The sequence below is a fragment of the Cuculus canorus genome, chromosome 1, assembly GCF_017976375.1.
Source record: "Cuculus canorus isolate bCucCan1 chromosome 1, bCucCan1.pri, whole genome shotgun sequence".
NCBI lineage: Eukaryota > Metazoa > Chordata > Aves > Cuculiformes > Cuculidae > Cuculus > Cuculus canorus.
In genome coordinates this window covers 89,218,129-89,238,936 of record NC_071401.1, presented here as the reverse complement: position 1 = coordinate 89,238,936, position 20,808 = coordinate 89,218,129, and the positions used below count along the sequence as shown (strand labels likewise).

Below are 20,808 nucleotides of genomic sequence, written 5' to 3'. Positions count from 1 at the left end.
TATGTACGCGCTAGTAAGCTTTAAAGGTCTTTTACTAAGATCGGATAAAAATGTTAATGTACATAAGAAATGTTTGTGCAGTTATAGAGGGGAGTCAGACAGGCATGCATGTTACCTTGGCGCCTAGCGATGGCTGTAATTTCTCAGCTGGCCTGTAGTGCCAGCTAGCAGAGCATACCCAGAAGTTGTGATTAGTATGCCAAACGTGCCGTTTGATGGAGAGGAGTCGCAGCCAGGTATTAGCGGGTCTCAGGCAACGTTTGCGCCAAGTGAACACGTAGGAAAGGGTAGGAGCGATATTGAGGTTGATGCTGAGGGATGACAAACAGATATTGTATAGGAATATCCTTAAGGTATTTTACTTGTAATGAAGGGATGAGTTAAGCCAAATTGTTTTGCATTGTTAAGAAAAGAATTGGTTTATGCTTATAAAAATGGATGAAATTATCTAAATGATCCATTGAGTGCCCATTTTAATTACATAGATGGAAGGATTACAAGAGGACAGTATTTTATGTCTACCTGCTGCTTACTGTGAGGTCAGTTCTTCAAATTTTTATTACTAGACTCTTACATAAACCTTTGAGTTAAATTTCATTTCCAAATACACAAAGGGAAGTTTGTGGGCCATAGTCGTCTTTATTCATTGTATGGTTTTGTGTTGTTTTGTTTTATTTTTTTCTTTTGTTTTTGTCTCTTTTTACCTCCAAAATGGAATGTTTTTTTCTTTTGTATACAGTAAACATTTATATATATATATATCTTTTTTATATATATATTTATATATGAAAGAATTGTGTGGCTATTTGCATATAGATGCTAGAACACTGTTTTACAAGCCAGGTGTGTTAAACTCCTACCCTAACTATTTGTCTCAAACCTTGGTTTTGAGCTGGTTTTTCTTTGGAAATGCTTTCATATAAGGTAAGGTAAATGAAGTAGCTTTTATCGCAAGACTTTTTTTTCATATCAATTCTCTTTCTAGCGTGCAATGATGCGCTTCTCAGAGTTGGAGATGAAAGAGAGAGAAGGCCAAACAGCTACCAAAGACTCAGAGGTCTGCAGATTCAGCCAGGCAGACTGGGAAAACTTGAAAGGAAACAGTGAAAAGAAGCCAAAGTCTGTCGCTCTGGAAGATGCCATTGCTGACCAAAATGACAATGACAGATGTAAGCAAATTTAGATGGCTTTCTGAAGCGCGTACATGTCTATATGCCACAGCAGCTTGCGGCAAAGATGCGTGGGTGTTCTTATTGGTGTTGCTGGTTAAAGTCACCTGCCTCAGCCTCTGTAGATACAGAGCTGCCATGGCTGGTGCTTTCTGTGCTTGTTTTGGGGTCTGAAGTTACTGGTTATGGCTGTACCTGCTTTCACTAGGTAGTTAACTGCCACCAAAGTTACTGACTTAAAGAGCTAATCCATTTAATCCATGAAGTACCACATCAACCACTGAAAGCAAAGGTCTAGGGTTATGTTTTAAATGCAGAAAGGAAGTGGGGGAAAAGTGAGGCAACAGGGAGTTTAGCTTCCGGAAGGTGCTGTAGCACTGGGAAATGACAGTATTGCCGCTTCCAGGGAAAGCAAGGATGGAAGACAGAAGAGTGATGGGGGGCGGGGAAGGACGTGATCTAGCGGGCTGGTTTATCCATAAAAGCTGGCTGTATTGCAAAACAAGAGGAAACACGCTGCAGACTGTGAGGGGTGTGTGTATGCACAACGTAACTCGGTGGTTAAGTGTGCTCTTCTGTAGGTGGAGATTCATGAGTAGGGCAAGTAGAAAATTTCATTCAGGCAATTTAATAACTTTGAATTATTGTTCTGGTCTTTGGTTAATGCTTTTGGCAGAGAGCATGCTGGTCAATCGTACTTGCTCGGTTACTCACCTAAATCAAGTTACTGTGGTATCCCTGTCACTGAAATAACAACCTCAACAAAAATCACCCTGGCAAAATAGTGAGGGAAGGTTTTAATGGTGGAAGTGGAGAAGGTACCAAGGTGGGGAGTAGGAAGCTGAGCCTCTGGAAGCTGTGCGAGCTTTCTCTTCTCCGGGCTATATTGAGGCAGCTTCAGGGAGGCAGGCACTGCTGCTTTTGCAGTTCCCATGCTAAAGCCAAGAGCTCAGCAGGCTGCCGCCCCAGCTCTGCCTCTTGCACATCTTGTTCCTCAAAGGACTCAGGGTGCCCTGGTGATGTCCTCGATTAAATCTCACCCTGTATGTGCTGGAAAGCATAAAAAGCAGGAGCTGAGGGGTCCTGCCAGCTTGCTGTGTTAGCAGGGCAAGATGGGCTGGCCGGGTAGGGGCAGCGGGGGGAAGGGAGTCGGGGATGAGCAGAGAGCAGATGCGAGTAAGGGAGCTTGGGGCTGTGGAGCATGCTGCTCTGGGGCGGGGAGTGGGTACTGTGAGGAGAAGAGCATTAGAGCATTGTTGTTTGCTGAAACACACATTTTCCCATCCTTGGAAGAGGCTGATGATACGGTGCAGTCTTAAATTCATCGTGTAGTGAGGTCTCTGGCACTTGAATCTGCTGGCTAAAATGTGTTTGAGACTATTAAATAACTGTTGGAAGCAGGGAAATTATGTTCAGTCTTATGTTAGTTCGTTCCTCTCCTCTTCTAATTAGCTCTGACTTAACAGGCTATTTCAGAGTTTGGCTGGATGTCTATAAAAGCGCAGATCTGTTCTGCTGAGGGAGCTCCTCTTCTGTATGCCAGCCTGTACAGCAGCAAATACTTACCGGTACAGATTCAGGTCTCAGTAAAAGTTTTTTATTGTGGTGGTTCACCTCCTGCCCCTTGAGATAGCAGCTGATAAATCAGGAAGCCAAGTCTCACACTTCTTAAATGCCTCTAGTGTAGTGACTTGGTCTCTGGTGGGGCTTGAGCCGCCAGCAGTCTTGATGCATCTCTTGCCGAGCAACCAGCAAAGGGGCGATGTGCTGTGCCTGCTTTTCCCCTTCATTCATCACCAGTGAGAGCCAAGGCTACTTATCTCTTGCCACTCCTTTCCTTTCAGTTTCTCACTATACTGTTGGTGTGTTCAGCTTTAAAGCTCTTGAATGGGAAACAGCTAATGGTTTTGCAACCTTTCCATTTTTCTGCCTCCTGCAAGCGATCTTGCTGCTGAAGAGACATTTCACCTTGTTTTACATAGAGTTTGTCCAGTGCTAGCTAAAAAGAAAGCGGTGTGCATATATGCGTGTGAGCGGGGAATCTGGGAGCAAAACTGGTGAGCTGTTAGGCACGACCCCCGCCTCGAGCACTTCACCTGCCTGACGTTGGCAGGGAAGAGGAAAACCACAACCGAAACTGTGATTGTGGCCCAGAGCTGGCTTGCAGATCTTCTCTGCTGCTGCCTCAGTGCGGCTGCAGCCGTGCCTGCTGCCGAGCACAGGAGCTGATCGGGGCTGTAGCAGCTGCGTGCCCCCTCGGCTCCTCTAAATCTACTAGTGTGACAACAGTAACAACAAGAGGCTAAATAACACAGGCAGGTGATGCTTACAGAGGCGTCTGATGAGATGGAAACTTCTTTTTTAAGCTTGCCCTGGGACTTGCTCATTTTCATAGTTTTGTGGCGTGGTGCAGAGCAAACGACGGCACAATATCTGATTCCTTGAACTTTTCCTCTGACGCGGTGGTGCATGGCTTTCCCATACCAAGAGCCTTCTTAAGCTTCATGATGCCTTGTGGAGGAAGGTAGAAAAGGTGGTTTCGTTTTGTTGTTGTTTTGTTTTTTTTTTTTTTTAAGGCCTGATTTAAAGGAGGTGGCTGTGTTAGCTAATTAATGAGTAATTAAAGCTAAGGAGTAAAGTAGGAGTGCTTCAATTCTCTCCCATCTCGTTTAGGTTTTGCCGGGCGTTCTGAGAGCAGCCGCGAAGCTGCTTTGTTGCCAAGGTGACTTGTAAATGTTGCTGAGGCAATGCTGCTCCGGTGCATTTCCATAGCACAAACATGATAAATTATGGGATGCATATGTCATGAGTCATAGGATTGTTCAGAGATCAAGTGATTTAAGCTATTGGCATGGACACGAGCATCAATACGGGCATGTGATGGTCGCATGTTGGTTCATAACAAAGCTCTTCTAGCAGTATTGAAAAAAACATACCCAAGTGTGAAAGATTGAATAAATTCAAGCTGTGAATTTCTTGACCGAGGAGCATAGTTAGCTGTTTATCTCATTTTATAGATATAAAGCTGTTTAAGCCTTAACTGGGAAAAATAAAAGCCGATAGGTTAAAAACCAGATCTTAAGGTGTGAGGTCATGGGGAAGAAGTTGTTTCAGTTTCTCTGTGTGAAAGTGTAGTGTGCCAAAGGTTTCAGAGCTGGTCTTTGGTGCAAGGGAGAGGTGCGAGTGTCCCTTTGCATGGTAATGCCCTGCTTTGCTTTTCTCTCTAGGCTATGTGTATTCCTGAACAAATGAAAGATGTAGACAGTAAACATGTCCTTTGCCCTGGTCAGTTATTACCTTCTTGCAGTGGGACATAGTGCAATAAAAAGGTAAAAAACCCCAAGAGTCTGTGCAGGGAGAATGAATGTTGCTTGTTTGTGTGGTGCGGTGGGCTTGAGTAGATGGAAACAAATGTGGAAAGCTCTGAAGCTAAAGTTACTTTAAAGAAAAAATGAAATCAACTGCGTTCTCTCTGCTCCTTGGGATACTCAGACCTGCATGCTGAAGGTGACTTACAGCATTTCTTACTGTTGTTGTGATCTCATGCTGAATACTGGGTTTTAGCATTTGGATAGTCATTACCCTGCTTGGATGAATAGAGAGTGTCTTGCATAAGTGAGCGCAATGAGATGTTGCTCCAGGGAAGAGGAAAGGCTGTTTTTAGCTGGCATGTTATTTGAACAAAAGAATTGCAACTTAAACACTAAGATATGTTTCCTTCTTTGCATTGCGTGGAAGGGCCTGCTCTCAAGCAGCTGACGGCAACAGGAAGATGGATAAATGAAGGAAAGTTTTTTTTTGGGTAGCTTGTTTGTGCATGCGTGTAACTGTTTCTTGTGAGTTTGCAACCTGTGCACTAAGAAGATACTGCTACAGGCAGAAACCATATGGGAAGAAGCATCTCAATTCTTCCTTGTTTTTAAGTTGTGTGGAACAGTGAGAAATGGTTTGAGTTGTTGGTGCTGGTTTTCACAGCTGGTGTGAGACTGGCAAATGCTGGAGGCTCGAGGAAGGAACATGTTTAAGAGTTTAATCTCCTTGCTCATAGAGGTGTGTTGCTATGAGAACTCAGCATTTATCCTGTGTTTCTGGCTACCTCGTCACTGTTTGAATAATAATAATATGAAAACTCCAACTATTTTGTTGTTGTTTTCTTCCTCAGGCGGAGAAAAGGATGTTGTAGATCTATGGCAAGAGGGAACAAAAGCAAATAAATTCTTCTTGTCCTTGTTGGGCATGGAAGACATGCTTATGTCGCTGTGCCTCGTGTTGACATTTATATCTTAATTTGGGGAGACATTGCGTCTGATCTGGACTGTTTGCAAAACAGTTCGAGGACAGAGTGGAATCCAGTGGTAAAATATTAATAGAGCCTGCGCTCTGTGAGGCGGTTGCTGCTGTGCCAAGGGGAAAAACCTCAGGGCATGCGATGTGTCTGTGCAAGCTGCGTAGAGAGCCTGATAGCCTGTGGGTTATACTGTGCCCCAACAGTGACCGACCTTTTTTCTTTTGCGGTGAAATCCAGCTGTAGAAGAGGCGGGGGCAGTGTCAGCAGTGGAGCAGATAGGCAAGGACACGTCCTGCGCAGCTCCTCGGCTTCCCCATCACTGTCCTCTCATGGTGATGCAGGATGATTACGCAACTAGGATTAATGTGCGGAGATGTTGCTCCTCTAATGGTCTTAACCGCATCTAGCGGGATGGATTTCAGAGGCGTGTATGTGGCAGGCAGCCCTCGAAAAGGATTTCTGGCTTGGTGGCCGAGGAGGTGGAGATCTATCTCCCTTGGATGTGACTGGAGAGTGGAGGCAAAGGTGTTGGAGAGCCGCTGGCAGCAAGGGCTTTTTGGATAAGCTTCAATAGATGTGTGCTGTTCTTCTTGGCACGTGGAGCCCTGGAGAAACGCCGACTGACGGGCTGTTAGCGAGGTTACAGCAAATGCCTTTCCTTTCCTTGTTTTATTTTTTTTTTTAAGCATGGGTGGTCTGAGTGAGCAGAGCTCAGCATCGCCGTGCTGAGTTCTCTTGCAGATATAGAAGGAATTAATCTGCAGTGGGTTGCTTTCGGTGGTGGCAGGCTGGAATTAGCTTGCTGTTTCCTGCAAGACCTGAAGATTAAGACCATCACCCCCCCTCCCTCCAGCCTGCTACTTCCTTTGACCCTGCCAAAGCTTCTCCGGGAATTGGTTAGGATGTGCCTGCCTTTTCTCAGGGCAGACGATGTTAGGAGCAGGAAAGCTGCCCTGATCTAACAACTCTCAGCGTGAACTGTGGTGTGTAGTTCCTGGGATGGCAATAGACATGAAGGCTATAAACAGCAGGAGCATGGCAGAGAGTGCCCTTACCTGATCTTTGGGGAAACTGAGTATATAAGTACAATGTTTCGCTATGTAAGGGGGAAAACAGCAGATTGCATTAAAAATGTAAAATTAAACCTGACAGAAGCAATTCTAAAGCAATACTTAAAATGTGTCTGGTCCAGCATCTTTTATACCACGCGAAACAGGACTGGTGTGGCTGTAGGGTACAGCTGTTGGGCAGCATCTTTATCCCAGATGTGCAAGCCTGGGGTGATGCCAGATGCATTCTGATTTGGGGGGACACTGGTGATTTACAGACACAGTTGTAGTAACCTGAGATATATGTTTTCTGGAACATATTAACATTGCTGGCTGAAGGAAGTGTGACAAACTGCATTTTAAAGTCTTGAAGGGAGCAGGTGTTGGCCAGACGGCCTTACAGAGAGGAGCATCGCCAAACAGAAGGATGGCCTGAGTATCTCGCTTACCTGGAAAAAGTCAACTTTTGTTTTGATTTTTCTTGACAAAATACCTTTAAATCATGGAATCGTGGACTATTGGGTTGGAAGGGACCTCAAAGGTTGTCTAGTCCATCTTTTGGCAAAAGTATGGTCTAGAAAAGACAGCCAGCACCTTGTCCAGCTGAATCGTAAAAGCGTCCGATATTGGGGAATCTACCAGTTCCCTGGGGAGATTATTCCAATGGCTGATTGTTCTCATTGTGAAAAATTTTCCTCTTGTGCCCAGCTGGATTCTCCCTAGGAGTAATTTGTACCCATTACCTCTTATTTTTAACATGTGACTCCTTATAAAAAGGGAATCTCCTTCTTTTTTATAGCCATCCTTTAAATACTGGAACATGGTGAGAAGGTCTTCCCTAAGCCTTCTTTTCTGAAGGGTGAACAAACCCTGTTCTCTCAGCCGTTCCTCATATGACAGGCTTCCTTTTGTCGTTACTGAACTTCACAAGGTTCTTGTTAACTCGCTCTTCCAGCCTGTCTATTCAGGTCTTCCTGCAGGGTGGCTCTCCCTTCTGAAGTGTCCACTCAATTTGGTATAATTGGCAAACTTCATCAGGGTACACTTGATCTCATCTTACAGGCCACTTATGAAGATTAATTAAACAAAGTTGGGCCAAATATTGATCCCACTTGTGACAGGCAGCCAGTTTGAGAAGGAGCTATTTACCACCATGCTGTAGGTATGGCTGATCAGCCAGTTCCCCAGCAACCACACATACCACTTCTCTAGACCATAACTTGTTAGTTTCTCTAGGAGGAGGCTGTGGGAAACCGTATCAAAAGCCTTGGAGAAATCGAGGTAGATAATGTCCAGCATTTGCTGCACATCAGCCAAGCAGGTAACTTTGTCATAGAAGGCGATTGCATTTGTCGAGCACGATTTGCCCATGGTGAATCCATACTGGCTTTTCCCAATAATGTGCTTCATTTGACTTGTGATAGCCCCTAGGAGGATTTGTGCTATAGTTTTCCAGGGACTGAAGTAAGACTGATGGGTTTGTAATTTCCAGGTTCCTCTTGTAAGCCCTTCTTGTTGATAGAGGTGACATTAGCCTTCTCCAGCCTTCCATGATCTCCACAACTTCTCAAAGAGAGTAGCCTTGCAACAACATCAGCCTGGTCTCTTAACACTGTCGGGTGTATATTGTCAGGGCCCATTGATTTGTAGGGACAAGCTCCTGTAAGGGTTTGTGTACCAACTCTTCCTTCACTGACGGTGGGTCTGCGTTTTGCATCTGCCTGAGTATTTGTTCCCAAGGCCTAGGGCCAAAACAGCGCACTGGTAAAGATGGAGGCAAAGAAGATCTTGAGAACTTCTGCCTTTTCAGTGTTGTTGGTGAACAAATTCACCCCTCCTGTTTAGCAGCAGGCCAATATTTTCCTTCTATTTCTGCTTGGTTTTCTTCCCTACCTGAAGAACTCTTGTAGTTTTTGACATCTCTGGCCAATTTCAGTTTAAGCTGAGCTTTTGCTTTTCTAACACTGGCAATGCCCTTGTAGTTCTCAATGGGTATTCGTCCATGTCTCCATTTCTTTTGGTTCTCTTACAGTTTTGAGCACACTCAGAAACTCATATTTAAGTTACGGGGGTCTCTTGCTCCTCCTGCTTCCCTTACCTTTAAAGGGGATGAACTGTTGTTATGCTTCCAAGAGAGTGTTCTTGAAAAGGTTCCAGCACTTGCTAGCTCGATTATCCGCCATGAAGGTTTCCCATGGAATCCCTCACAATTAAGCGCTGAGAAAGCTGAAGTTTTCTCTTCTTAAATCTGCTGTTTTATAAGGCTGCCCTGCAGGCAACTTCCCAAACAGCATACAAGTGATGTTGGGGTGTCTTCTGGTGCCTGCAAAGATCCCTAGAACCTTTGGTGAAACCAGGTGAACCTGGGTGCTGGTGTGGTGAGTCTCGGAGGGAATAGGAGGGAAGAGGGGGCTGTGAGGAACCAACATCTGCCCTGGTGAGGTGGGAGAGCAGAAGTTCAAGGTCAGGCTGTATGGGGGAGGAGTCTAAGTAATGATGGGAAGGAGCAATGGGAGGGAAGAGAAGCAGCTCTCCAGAGTCCAGGTAGGAAATCAGCAGATATGTTTGTAGGAAGGGAAGTGGGAGAAGGAGGAAAGGACAGAGAGGAGGAAGAGGAAAAGGGACTGAGCTGTGGGGAAGTAGGACAGAGCATACAGACAGTTTACCAATGTGCGGCAGACCTGCAAAGACAGTGTTGTGGTCAGCCAGGAAGGCTGTAAAATGCGTGGGAAAACCAACTTGTTTGTGGTAATTGCAAATGGAAAGCTGATTAACAGTGTTGCAGTTTGTACTGCATGTCTGCCTAATCGTCCCTCAGCTAGTTTGGTTTAAACTCAAGAAAAAGTACCTATTCAATAAGATGATTAAGTGCCGTTTTAAGTTAAGCATCTCATTTAAAATCGCTTAAGCAGTCTCTAAATTTGGAAGGAAGAGTTTTAGAGAGGTGAAGCGGAAGTTAGGGCAATATAGATGCTTTGGGGCTAGTTTGTCAAACTAGTTTTGAGTAAGCTTTTAAAATGTCACCTGGTCACTGCTGCTGGAAATCCTCCATGAAAAAAAAGTGAGGTCTTTCTTAAAAGGGGTGACAAAAGATCGAGAGATGTACAGTGGCTGGCTGGTTACTTGAAGCGAGGAAGCCTTTTTATAACCTTGGATTCAAGTAGTGCTTTTTGCAAAATATCACAGCTATTCTTAGTGGTATTCCTGTGTACGTGTGTGTGTGCTCTGTCCCATTTGTATCTCTAGAAGAAGGGATGAATGCTTTTAAGTGAGACTCTGCAATTTGATGTGAGAAGTTGGAGAAGGATTATGAATTAATGAAAGACTAAGACTTTATTATCATCAGAAGGTATTTTTGAAAGGAAAGTAATTGCAAAGTGAAGTTTGGATTATTATGTACCCACAGTTTTGGGGAGCAAGGTCACTTTCTGAAAAGGGTCTGTGCTTTCTATATCTAAAGATATTTCTTCATTTATAAAAGCATATTGTGATGTTTCTATGGCTACAAGTATTGTGAATGTTGTACGTTTTAAATCGATGTGGAAACAACACGAAGTATTGTGCTTTTGGGCGATTTGTACTTAGCTGTTGAGAAAACTGCTGCTTTAGGCTGACCATAGGAGACATATTCTGAAGTAAGATTTTGTATTTGTTTGCATGCCTCATAAACCATAAGCCATGGTAGAGATGACATTGAAGAGATCAGAGAGCATAGCTTTCTCACAATGAATTGTTTTGTATTTATTGGGCCTTGTGGTGTTTCTTTCCTTTATTTTTAGGTAACTTTACTACTACAGAAAACAACCAAGGTCACTTTCTTGAAACTCCAGAGGAAAAAGAGCTCTCAAATGAGAAATGTTATTTAGAGAGACATTCTATATATGAAAAAGCGGAAGACCAGCCAACGGAAGATATTGGCCAACATCCATGTCCACGTCTGGACAGGAAGCGTAAACACTCTGGTGAGAGAGTGCAAAATGATGGCAGCCAAAATGAAAACTTTGTGGATGAACTGCAGGATGAGCTTATACCAAAAGCAAAAAAGAAGAAGAACTCCAAAGGTAAGACAGCATTTTGCTTTGGTCTCTCTCTCAAGGAATGTCTTGTGAAAGGAACGTCCCTTTGGCTTAATGTCTTTCCATTTTTGAACTTGATAGTTACTAATGTGAGCACTGTCATTTCACTTAATATTATATATATGTATATATATGTGTGTATATATATATATGTATATATAAAAATCTTGGCATATAAGGGTAAAGCACTAGTCGTTGGACACTGTAGCCACAGCAGTGCAAGTTACCATAGTGCATGTAACCCTTAATGAGCGAACATTTAAAATGCATAGTGTGCTGGTAAAGCTGAGACTATATGCCCCGAAAGTGAAATGTAGCTTTTGTTTTAAGTTGAGGGGGCTTTTTGATTAATTTTTAGTTATTTTTCCATTAGATGACTGGCCTGAGAGGGAAATGACAAACAATTCCTCTAACCACTTAGAAGAGCCCAGTTGTAATGAGGTGACCAACCTGAAGGTGTGCATTGAATTAACAGGGCTCCATCCCAAAAAGCAGCGTCACCTGCAGCATCTTAGGGAACTATGGGAGCAGCAGGTGTCACCAGAGAGATCCCCGTCCGGCAAGTTGGGCCGGCAAAGCAGGAAAGATTTAGCTGAGGCTGTTCAGCCAGAGGCCACTGCAAAGGTCAAAGACTTCACAGAAGAAAGGCACACCAAGAAAAGGTCAGAGGCCAAAAGCAATAGAAGTTGGTCTGAAGAGTCCCTCAAAACAAGTGACAATGAACAAGGTATGCAGAGACTACTAGGGAAACCAGCTGGCTTTAGCATTTACAGTGACGCATGCTGCCACCGATGTTAAGGAATTGTTGAGAGCTTTTTTTTTTTAAAAAAAAATATATATTTCTGTAGATGTCCATTTATTTAAGGACTGACACCTCCTCTTTAAGAATTGCACTGTAGCTGATATTCGGCAGACAAGAAAATGTGTTTGTGTATGTGTGTGTAACTATGTGTTTGTGTGTGCGTGTGTGCGCGCGTGTTTTGGATTTAAATACTCTTTCATAGATAATATAAAGATGAAGTTTTTGTTTCAAGAGGAGAGCTGGGGAGGACATACAATGCGGGCATGCTTCTGGGAGAGGGAGGGAGCAAACAGGCTGTTAGTTGGTGTAACTGCATTTAACTACACATAGGATTTGAGGAGCTGTGGCCCTCTGAAACAGCATCAGTACAGCTAGCAGCTCTTGATCTCGGGAACTCAACGCCTCCAGCACCCTCAGCACTGCTGGGTTTCCTTGCCTTTCCCAGGGCACACGTTCAAGAACAAAGTTCATCCTCCTACCGAAGAGGAAGTTTTGCTGGTTTGTCCCAGGCATGTGCTGTAAACCTTGTGGCCCAAATCCCCAGCCCCTTGGCAGAGATGTTCCCAGTGGCTCTGTCCTATGGGGCCGCTTCCTCAAAGCATATCGGCTTTCCTTGACTTGTTTCAGGCTGCTTCTTTTCCCCTCACTCCGCCTCCTTGTTTTTCCCATCCTCTCCCCCTTTTCTGCCCATTCCCTATCCTGGGGGAGAGCCGGTGGAGGCAATCTGCCAAATCTTCCTCCAGATGAACCGGTCACTCTCCTTCCCTCACTGTCCTCAGCCCTTCCAGGCACATTGTCTGTGCCGCTTTTCCCCTTCCCTGTGAGTTTGCTGCTGTAGCATGATTGGAGGACTAGTGAGGAATAGCAGCATGCAGCTCATGTGTCCAATCTGCCTCATGTGTCCGCAGCACCTCCTCATGAATCCCCTTCTCTGGGAACAGCAGGGATCCCTTGTCTCCTCTTTCAGCTTTTCAGATAAAAGGTTGCAAATACTTTTCTTCCTTTGTCTCCTCCTTATACCCCTCCAAGTCCTATCCCTGCTTTTAAGGAAAGGCTGTTTCTGGGAGAGGGAGCTCTGAGTTGGATGTTTGGGCTCTTTCCTCCCTTACAGACCTGGGAGCTTCATCATACTGGTAGACGTTCACTCTTCGGCTGGGCTAACCTGTAGTTTAGCTGAGATCACCCTCAAAAGAGAGAAGCACTGGGAGAGCGAGTCCTTTTGTCCTATGCCATAGAAAGGACTGAGTCCAGGTCATTCTGTGCCAGCAAGAGTTTTCCTGGTAGCATCTCTGAAATGGTCACAGGCTAAAGTGTCAACTTTCCTTCTGCAAGGAGCCCATCTTTCCCCTCTGTAGGATTATCTGAAGGCAGAAAACCCCAAACTTTGATGCTTATTGTTGGGGAAGGTTCTCCAAAAGGATTTGTGGAGCAGGAGATCAAAACTTAGTTTAAAAGGGGCTTTGACTCTTACTCCCTTGCTTTATGTGCTGCCTTGATGAGCATGGTGTCAGCTCAAACATCCCTGCCCATCACCTGCTTCCCTTTGTACTTTCAGAAAGAGATACCTTGTAGAGATTAAACGAGGGTCACTAACAAGAAGCTGCATTGTGTAAGGATGCTCTAGCTTTCCCATTCCATGGCTGTGACAGTCTTCTCTAACGCCTGACCTTGGGAAAGAAGAGGTGGCTGTCGATGTACACACTGTTCCCAAAAGCATTCAGATTCAATCGCCCCATGGCTATGAAAAACCTCTTGGTTTTGGAAGCCGCTATAAAACCATAAGCCTGATTAAATTTTGCCTTGCCAAATTCATTGTGCAGAGGCACTGGAGATCATTCAGATCACTTTATTGATGCTCCTCCAGCTCCACTGAAGTGTAAACCTTTGAATCCCCTTTTTCTCAGTTTACTAGGACAAGGACATTTTTCCCTGTTGTGTGACAGAGCATCCTCTGTGTGATGGTAGCATGGGGATTCAGACTTCCAACTTGTCTTTCTTGTCCAGGACTAGTCCTCAAATTGTTTCTTAAAAACAAGTAGATATTCTGAATATTAAAAATATTCCCTGTTGCTTGCAGCTTTTTTTTTTTGCTCTGGGGCTGGGAACAGCTGTTCCTGCTGCCCAAGCCTACGAACATGGCAGTTTCTGCTGCATGGAGACCGGCTTTATCCCAAGAAGCGGGCTGTAACAGGGCATAGGGATCTGCCTCTGCACCCATGAAGCCTTAGTCTAACAGCAGGATGATTTGCTGCCTATGGCTGCAAATCTCTGGGAAGACAGAGGATGCTGACTTCTGGGTTGGTGCTCTGGTTTTCAACCCAGGATTTTAGTATGGGAGGAGTCATGCATTACACTGCAAGCCACCACCGAGCTGTCACCCCTCTGTCCCCTGGTCAGTGCCTGCTGACTAGGTGACCAAGTGGTGGCTGCTGGAAATGTTCCCCTGGTGACTCTTCTGGCTGTCACCTCCTTGCAGTCTCACTTGTGGGTCCAAATCATGAGAGCTTTGATGTGGCTTTCCCGAAATAATTTCAGGTCCCTGCCTCATCCTTCTTTTGAGGTGACATTACCCGTGCTGGCTTTCCAGAGCGCAGCTGGTCCGTGAGCATGGGGATGCCTGCAACTTCAGGGCATCGTGCTGCTGGCCTGGACCCGTGGCTGAGGTGGGAACCATGATCTCTGCTGGGGTCCCAGCTGAGCAATAACCTCGCAGCGCTGCTGGCAGCGTGGCAGCCAAGCCTTTCCGACAGTCCTCCAGGGAACTATAGCTGCTCACCCAGTGTGAGGTGAAAACCCAGGCAGCGCAGAAACAGAAGCCCCAAGGAAAGGAGCTGGGAGGATCTCGCCCACTGGGAAAGGCTCAGCCTGCCCCTGGGAACTGCCTCAGGTTGCAAGCAGCACGGCGGCTGCTGGCTTGGCAGGCAGGAGGAGGCAGCTGCCGGGATGGGAGCTGAACAAGCAAGCATTCAGGTGACGCGGCAGCAGCTGCATTTCCGTGTGGACCTCTTTGCAGCCTGCGGGAAGGGAGGCAAGTCCTGCTCTGAGTCAGACTTGCCACAACCCACATCAGTTGGAGGCCTGGGTTTTTTTGGGTTTTTGGTTTAGGGTTTTGGTTTTTTTCATGGATATTTGGGGATATTCGGGGATATTCCTGCCCACTTTTGTTTTCGTTTTCCCCTCACATATGTAGTGGACAGAAAGATAGGGTGAGATTCTAGGATTAATCACTTGCCTTTTTTCTACCTGTTTTTCTTGCATTTCCCAAGCTAGCGCTTGACTTTTTCTGGACAGTGCTGGCCTCTTGCAACACTATTGATCCCGAAGCTGCTGGGCATAGCTTTGCTACTCTCCGTCTCTTGGCCACAGTGCCCATCTAGCCTGATGCCTGCTGTCACCACTGTGGAGGGTCAAAGTAGAGCACAGAGTGTAGCTTGCAGGCTGGAGTACACATCTTTTGTGGTGATTAAACTTCTGCTTTTATTTGCCTTGGCATCCCTGCATAGGGAGGTCTGCAATTCTTTGAGGTAGGCTTCTCTTCCTGTGTTTTTTTCCTCCATCCTTTAGGTATTCCTGTCCTACTTCAGACCTGTGGGTTTTTTTCTTTCTATTCTTGTTATGCGACATGCAGCAGTTTCTCACTTCTCTTTGCACTCACCAGACCTCATCACTGCTACTTTCCATCTTTGCAATATTTTAGTAGCTGATTAAGGAGATAACGATGATACTTCTGTCTTGAAATTGAGCTTTTCACTTGCTACTCCTATGAGGTTAGTTGGGAACAGAAGAATTAAGTACTCCTTACTTCATGCTGTGTGCAGTTGGAAAGACAGCCTTGCATCCGTAGGCTCAGCCTCCAACGAGGTGGCTTCCTTCAGGATTTCAAAGCCTAAAAAACAGTGGATTTTTGCTGAACAATCTGCATATTGCGTGTCCTGTAAATTCTCTGACATCTGCTTCGCAAGGCATGGTATGCATCTTTTTCTAGAAAGTGGCTTGAAAGAACTGAGGGATTTCTGTTTTCATCTTTAATCTAGAAAGCCTTCTGCAAGTTGCTTTCACAGATCTATTTAAAGGAAGACAAAAGTGTGAAGCTGCCCACCAAGAGGATTCTAGATTTTATTTTCTTTTTTACCAGCTGGCTCTGGATCTAGTCTCTTTAAATAAAGATCTCTCTTCTATGAGCAGCTGCCTTATTTGCTCCTGCCATCTCTTCTGTTCCTAAAGTAGCATCGCTTCAGAGACTCCTCAGAGCAAAGGGCCACTTTCAAGTGCTCAGAGTTTTTTCCGTACCTTCCCTTAGTGGTGTGGTATTGTTGGGCTGAAGTGTTTCCCTCCTTTCCAGCAACCTTTAATTCATTTTTCTGTAGAGGAGTTGGTTCTGAGGTCACCTTGATTCTATTCCCAAGGGAAATTCAGACTATAAAAAGTCAACTTTCTGGTCCTTGTTTTGTTGTAAACCTGCCTGCACTCTGGAAAAAAAAGAAGTAACCACACTTTTTGCATGTGACCCAGACTGTAGGATCCAGTGTGTTACAGCTAACCCATGGAGAAAACCCAGCCTTGCCAGTGTCCTGCCATGGGCAGAGGAGCACTGGCATTGGTTCTCCGGTGTCCCAGGGCTTACTGGTCTCACAGAAAGACTCGCTTCTGGACACAGTCCTCAGGAAAACACAGCTGATTGCTTTCCTTGTGAAAGCCCAGCACTTTTTAATAGACGGTTTGCACAGTGTTTCTGTAGGGATGGCTCCTTCAGTAGCCTTTCCTGTCTTGGTTTGCTTTTCAAGCAAAAACGCTGCCAAGGAAATGTTCCCCATCTTATTGCCATCTTCATTTTAAGCTCAACATTGCCCCTGTGCTGTCCAATTAAGACTTTGTCCGTGCTCCTGCCTCTCCCCCTCTTTCCCTGCCATCTGTCTATCTGCCCTGCAACCACACCTAGCCAAAGGTGGACATGCCCAGCTGGGCCCAGGCTGCCGGAGGAGTTGGTTCCCCTTCAGATAAAGCAGTTCCAGGTAAGGAGGCGAGTTTTTCCCATGATGCGGTGGCAGCTTTCCGCTCTGCCTGTGGCAGCGCCGAGATGGCATGCATGACACCACATGGCCTTTGCGGTGCCCCAGTGCCCGGCACGGGGCATGTCACTTAACGATTTTTATCAGAGCGTGCTAACTGTTAACTTAACTTTAACTGGTAGGATGCTATTTACAATTTGAATGTGGGACGCTTGAAATATTAATGATTAGAAAATGTAATTGGTAGATCTCTTAGGCAGGCGAGGAGCTTGTGTTAAGTGTTAGCGATGTGTTTTCCTTTTAACACACCATGCGACGTGTAATGCCTTTCCTTCCCATTTAGGCTTGCCTGTATTCCCAGTGTCTCCGCACATGAAGAGCCTTTCATCCACCAATGCAAACAGCAAAAGGCAGGCTCAGCCAAGCTGTACTCCAGCCTCGAGGTTGGCTGCCAAACAGCAGAAAATTAAAGAAAGCCGGAAGACAGATGGGCTGTACACAGACGAAGAGGAGGATTTCCAACATGCATCTCTGCTGCAGAAATACAGCGAGTGTGAGAAGCCATCAGGGAAACGTCAATGTAAAACAAAACATTTGGCACTGCAGGAGAGGAGAAGGAGGTCATCTCTGACAGGGGATGACACCACAGATATCGAAAATGCTGAAGATAAGGTATCTTTATTTAGACTTAATTGTCCACCAGCCTCTCAGAAGGCAGAGCCAGCCTGCTTAGAACTAATGCGCTGTCATGCATGCAGGGTAGTGGGGATTGCATTCAAATTCATCTGTGGATGCTTTGCGCAGTTTGTATTTGCTTTTCTTAACCCAAATTAAAGGCGCTGTTGCAGGGCTGAAGTATCTTGCATTTAAAAACTGTAGCAGATCTTTTCTAAAAAATTATAGATGAGTAGAAGAGTGTAATTCTTTGCTGGCAAAATATAATCCCATCACTGTATTGAAAAACAAGGATAAAACCCCCCATGATAACGGTTTTGGCAGGTCACAGTAACGAGGAAAGTCAGGAAGCGACCAGAGCCTACTTCAGACTGTGACTCGTCACCAGCCAAGTCGAATGAGCAGAAGCTCTATGATCGTCTGCAGCAGACTCCCTCATTACTACCCGTCTCACAGCCCTCACAACTGCCGATCACAAGCCCTCCTCCGGAGACCACCCCGAGCCGGCCTATGCCGCCTGAAGCACGGAGGCTTATTGTCAATAAGAACGCGGGGGAAACGCTGCTGCAGAGGGCGGCGCGCCTGGGGTACGAGGTAAGGTTCCCTCGCCACCCGACGGGATGATGTTTTTTCTGTTTCAGAAATTAAAACCCTCTTCCTAGATTTATAGATGAAAATTTGCAAAGCAGCAGCTTTGAGTTTGGTCTTTAAAATTTCCAGCTCCCCCCTCCTCGACTACGTTCCCTTCCCCAATGTGCAGGGTCCAGGGGAAGGTCGCTGTGGGAACGCGTACCCACGGCTGTTGGGGCAGCTGGTGAGGACGCAGGGTAAGCAGCAATCCTGCGTGAAGGAGCAAAGGGTAAAGTTTTATTGGTAACCCTCGCTTCCGTTTAAATATAAGCCATCTGCAAACGGAATGAATGTCTTTTTTTTTTTTCCTTAATATAGTCTTTATGGTGATCCTTAATGAGCTGTACAATTTTTGCTTTTGTTGTTTGTGAAGAGCGTGTAGTTTAGGAGAGGGGTTCTATATTTTGTTCTTCTCTCCAAGGAGTATCTGGTATGTGACACAGGATGTAACACTTGGAGCGTCCTCTTGCATGATCAGATGCATCACAGGAGTACTCTGCATGCTTTATGCTCGGAGTCTGGAGCTGCTCAGCGTAGCTGGAACAATGTTGTCTAATGAAATGGCCCCCCTGTTGCTACAAAAATCAGAAACCGATGAATCCCCTAGCTCTGCTGTTTTGAAGTATGCTTTTATTGGGGAAATATGGATATGTAGGTATGAGTGTTGCTGTTGCTGAACTTCAGATCTTGCAAAGAGGTATTTCATTGCAGAGAGTGACTGTTGTTTTCAGCGTGGCTGCAAGGTTTGCCTTGGTGGAGAGAGGAAAGCTTGGACCTCAGAGCTAGGCTTGAGCCCCAGACTGGAAGGCGGCATCAGCCTGGACCCAAATGGGACCTTCCCAGACTCAGGAGTTTGTAGAAACCTCCAAATGCCCTTTGTTTAGCTGGAGAGCTTCATGTGCAGAGAGGCCTTCTCCAGCTCTGGAAGGCAGGGAAAGGTTTTGTTTACCCTAGACAAAGGCTTCTTCTAACCAGGGCACTTCAGCTCTAGCTAGGAGGAGGAGGAGTGGTTGTTACAACGTTGCTATGGTAATCTCCGTAATTTAAATGTTTTAATTTCCTATGGACCTAAAATTTTCTATGGATCCAAAATCAAAATGTTTTGTAGCATGTGTTCCAAGGTATTGGAGTGTTACTTCCTTCCAGTGCAGTGTCTGTTGGGGCAAGTACTGCTCGTGTCTAGCAGGCTGCTGTGGGATGCTGGTGTGCTTTGCTTTCTGTGCCCAGTGTGCTCCACTGAGCACAGTTCAATGGGGACAGCTCCAAAAGTTGGTGATGGACTGAGGTCTTGCTCTAGCAGGAGCCAAGAGCTCTCCACTTGCTTTCCTGATAGCGGGAGCTCTCTGCAACATTGGCCGTTATGGGGCTGGTTGCAGAAGGCCTGGGATGCGCAGGCTTGCCAAAGTGGGGGTCCTGGGGTAACCTTAATGTGCTCACCATGCCTTTCCATCATCAGCTGATTTGATTTTCTGACCTGAATTCACCCAACAGTTGAAGGGAACGCCATGTTTTTAATAGGCTTAAATGTTCTGATCGTTTGACTTGGTGGTTTGGCCAATGCTGACAGCACAGCAGAAGGTCCTGTTGTTGGCAGAGTGTGAGGCAGAAGAGCTGATTTGGGGGTGGGGGGAGAACCCAGTCTAAGTGTCCAAGCTGCTGCTGGGATCTGGCATCGAGGTGTCTTTCAAGGACCTGAGTGGTGGATGTCTGTGCTGCCTCATGGGGGCTTCGTTTTGGCCTCTGGTGAGCTGTAATAGTTTGGTCAGCCGTGGAAACTCTGTAGTTGTGTTGTTTTTCTTGCTAGTGACCAGACTGCTGCAGATATTAGACAGCTGAATTTCCTCGATACGTCTATCGTAAAGGCAAACAAAAAATGTTCCGTGGGTCAAGCTAATTTGCTGGTTTGTGACCTGTGGCAGCTGCACACGTCTGTTTTCTGCCATCCCCATTAGCAGGGCAGCAGTCTTTGGTGGCTGCAGCAGGATGGCTGGGGGCTGGTGCTGAAGTGGGAGCATTTAATGCTCACGGGCATGTGGGGGCTTCTCATGGTTACTGTGGTGGCAGCAGGAAGCCTTGCGGCCCCTCACAAACCCGATGGTAGAGGAGGTGAATGAGCCTATGCCACTGGGGCTATGGCTTGCCGAGGGGTGCCAGGTGCTCTTGCGGGACTTGGAGCTGTAAGTGGCACCACAAGACACAACTGAGAGATGTTGTATCGGGACAGAGCAGCTCCAACAACTCTGCTCTGAGAGTTGTTGTGAGCTTGTGTCTACTCTTTGCAGCCTTGCCCGCTTTTGCAGTAGGGATGCCCAGTGGGTATGTAGAGATCTCACCCCAGACCTAGAAGCAGCACTGGCCTGGGAACTTTTGCATGCAGAGATTATGGTGAGTTTTATATATCACTCCTGGAACCATGAGGAACCCAAATGCTGCTAACTCGGGCGGCTCTGCCCCACTCTGAATTGCACAGTGTGAGTGTGCCCGAGATATAACAGTGGAAAGGAGGACGGAAGCGGTTATGATTTTGTGTGTAAAAGCTGATGGGAGAGTGAAATGTCGAAGGACAAATGCAGCTTGTGCCTGGTCAGATAAATTGCATGGCTGCAGCCAATAAAGCTACTTAAAGACTGTGGCAAATGGTCTTTGGCTCTGGAAATTGAAACTGTCTGAGCAAAACCCAGCCAAAGCTGGTGGGAAGCTTTACCTTTTCTTTGCTAGGCTTCTGCACCAGGCCTTGCTTCATCAGAATGTTAGCAACCCATCCCAGAGTGTGTTCTCTCTCAAATTCATTCTGTTTTCCCCATTTGAAATAAATGCCTTAAGATAATAGTAGTCTTAAAACTGTAATTTACTTTTTGCGAAGGGGGAATTATAGGGACTGTGAAGTCTTCCTGGGAGAAAATTTGCAAAAGGCTTGTGTAATGAATTTGATGGGAGAGGAAACACTGGCTGTCTTTGTGCCGCTTGTTGCTTTTTGGTGTGTTTCTGGACTTGGGATGTTCTCTGGTGGATATGGGATTAAATCCTGCCTGGGAAGGCAGTGAAATTAAAGGAATGTATGGTGTGTGTGGTAGGGGTGGCAGAAAGATGATTTCCAGGGAGTTTAAACT

General features: G+C 45.8%; 1 protein-coding gene across 7 annotated transcripts in view; it reads left to right on the top strand.

Moving 5' to 3' along the window:
• Positions 1-20,808, top strand: part of BCOR (BCL6 corepressor) — an 82,963-nt gene that overhangs the window by 48,004 nt on the left and 14,151 nt on the right. For 3 of the 7 annotated variants that reach the window (XM_054068497.1, XM_054068495.1, XM_054068504.1), the window contains exons 5-10: positions 486-539; positions 986-1,169; positions 10,286-10,567; positions 10,956-11,309; positions 16,737-17,065; positions 17,393-17,662. In XM_054068497.1, the coding sequence (XP_053924472.1) occupies positions 486-539; positions 986-1,169; positions 10,286-10,567; positions 10,956-11,309; positions 16,737-17,065; positions 17,393-17,662 (1,473 nt within the window). The remainder of the gene's footprint in view (positions 1-485; positions 540-985; positions 1,170-10,285; positions 10,568-10,955; positions 11,310-16,736; positions 17,066-17,392; positions 17,663-20,808) is intronic. The other 4 variants (XM_054068521.1, XM_054068528.1, XM_054068512.1 and 1 more) reach the window with 4 other exon arrangements.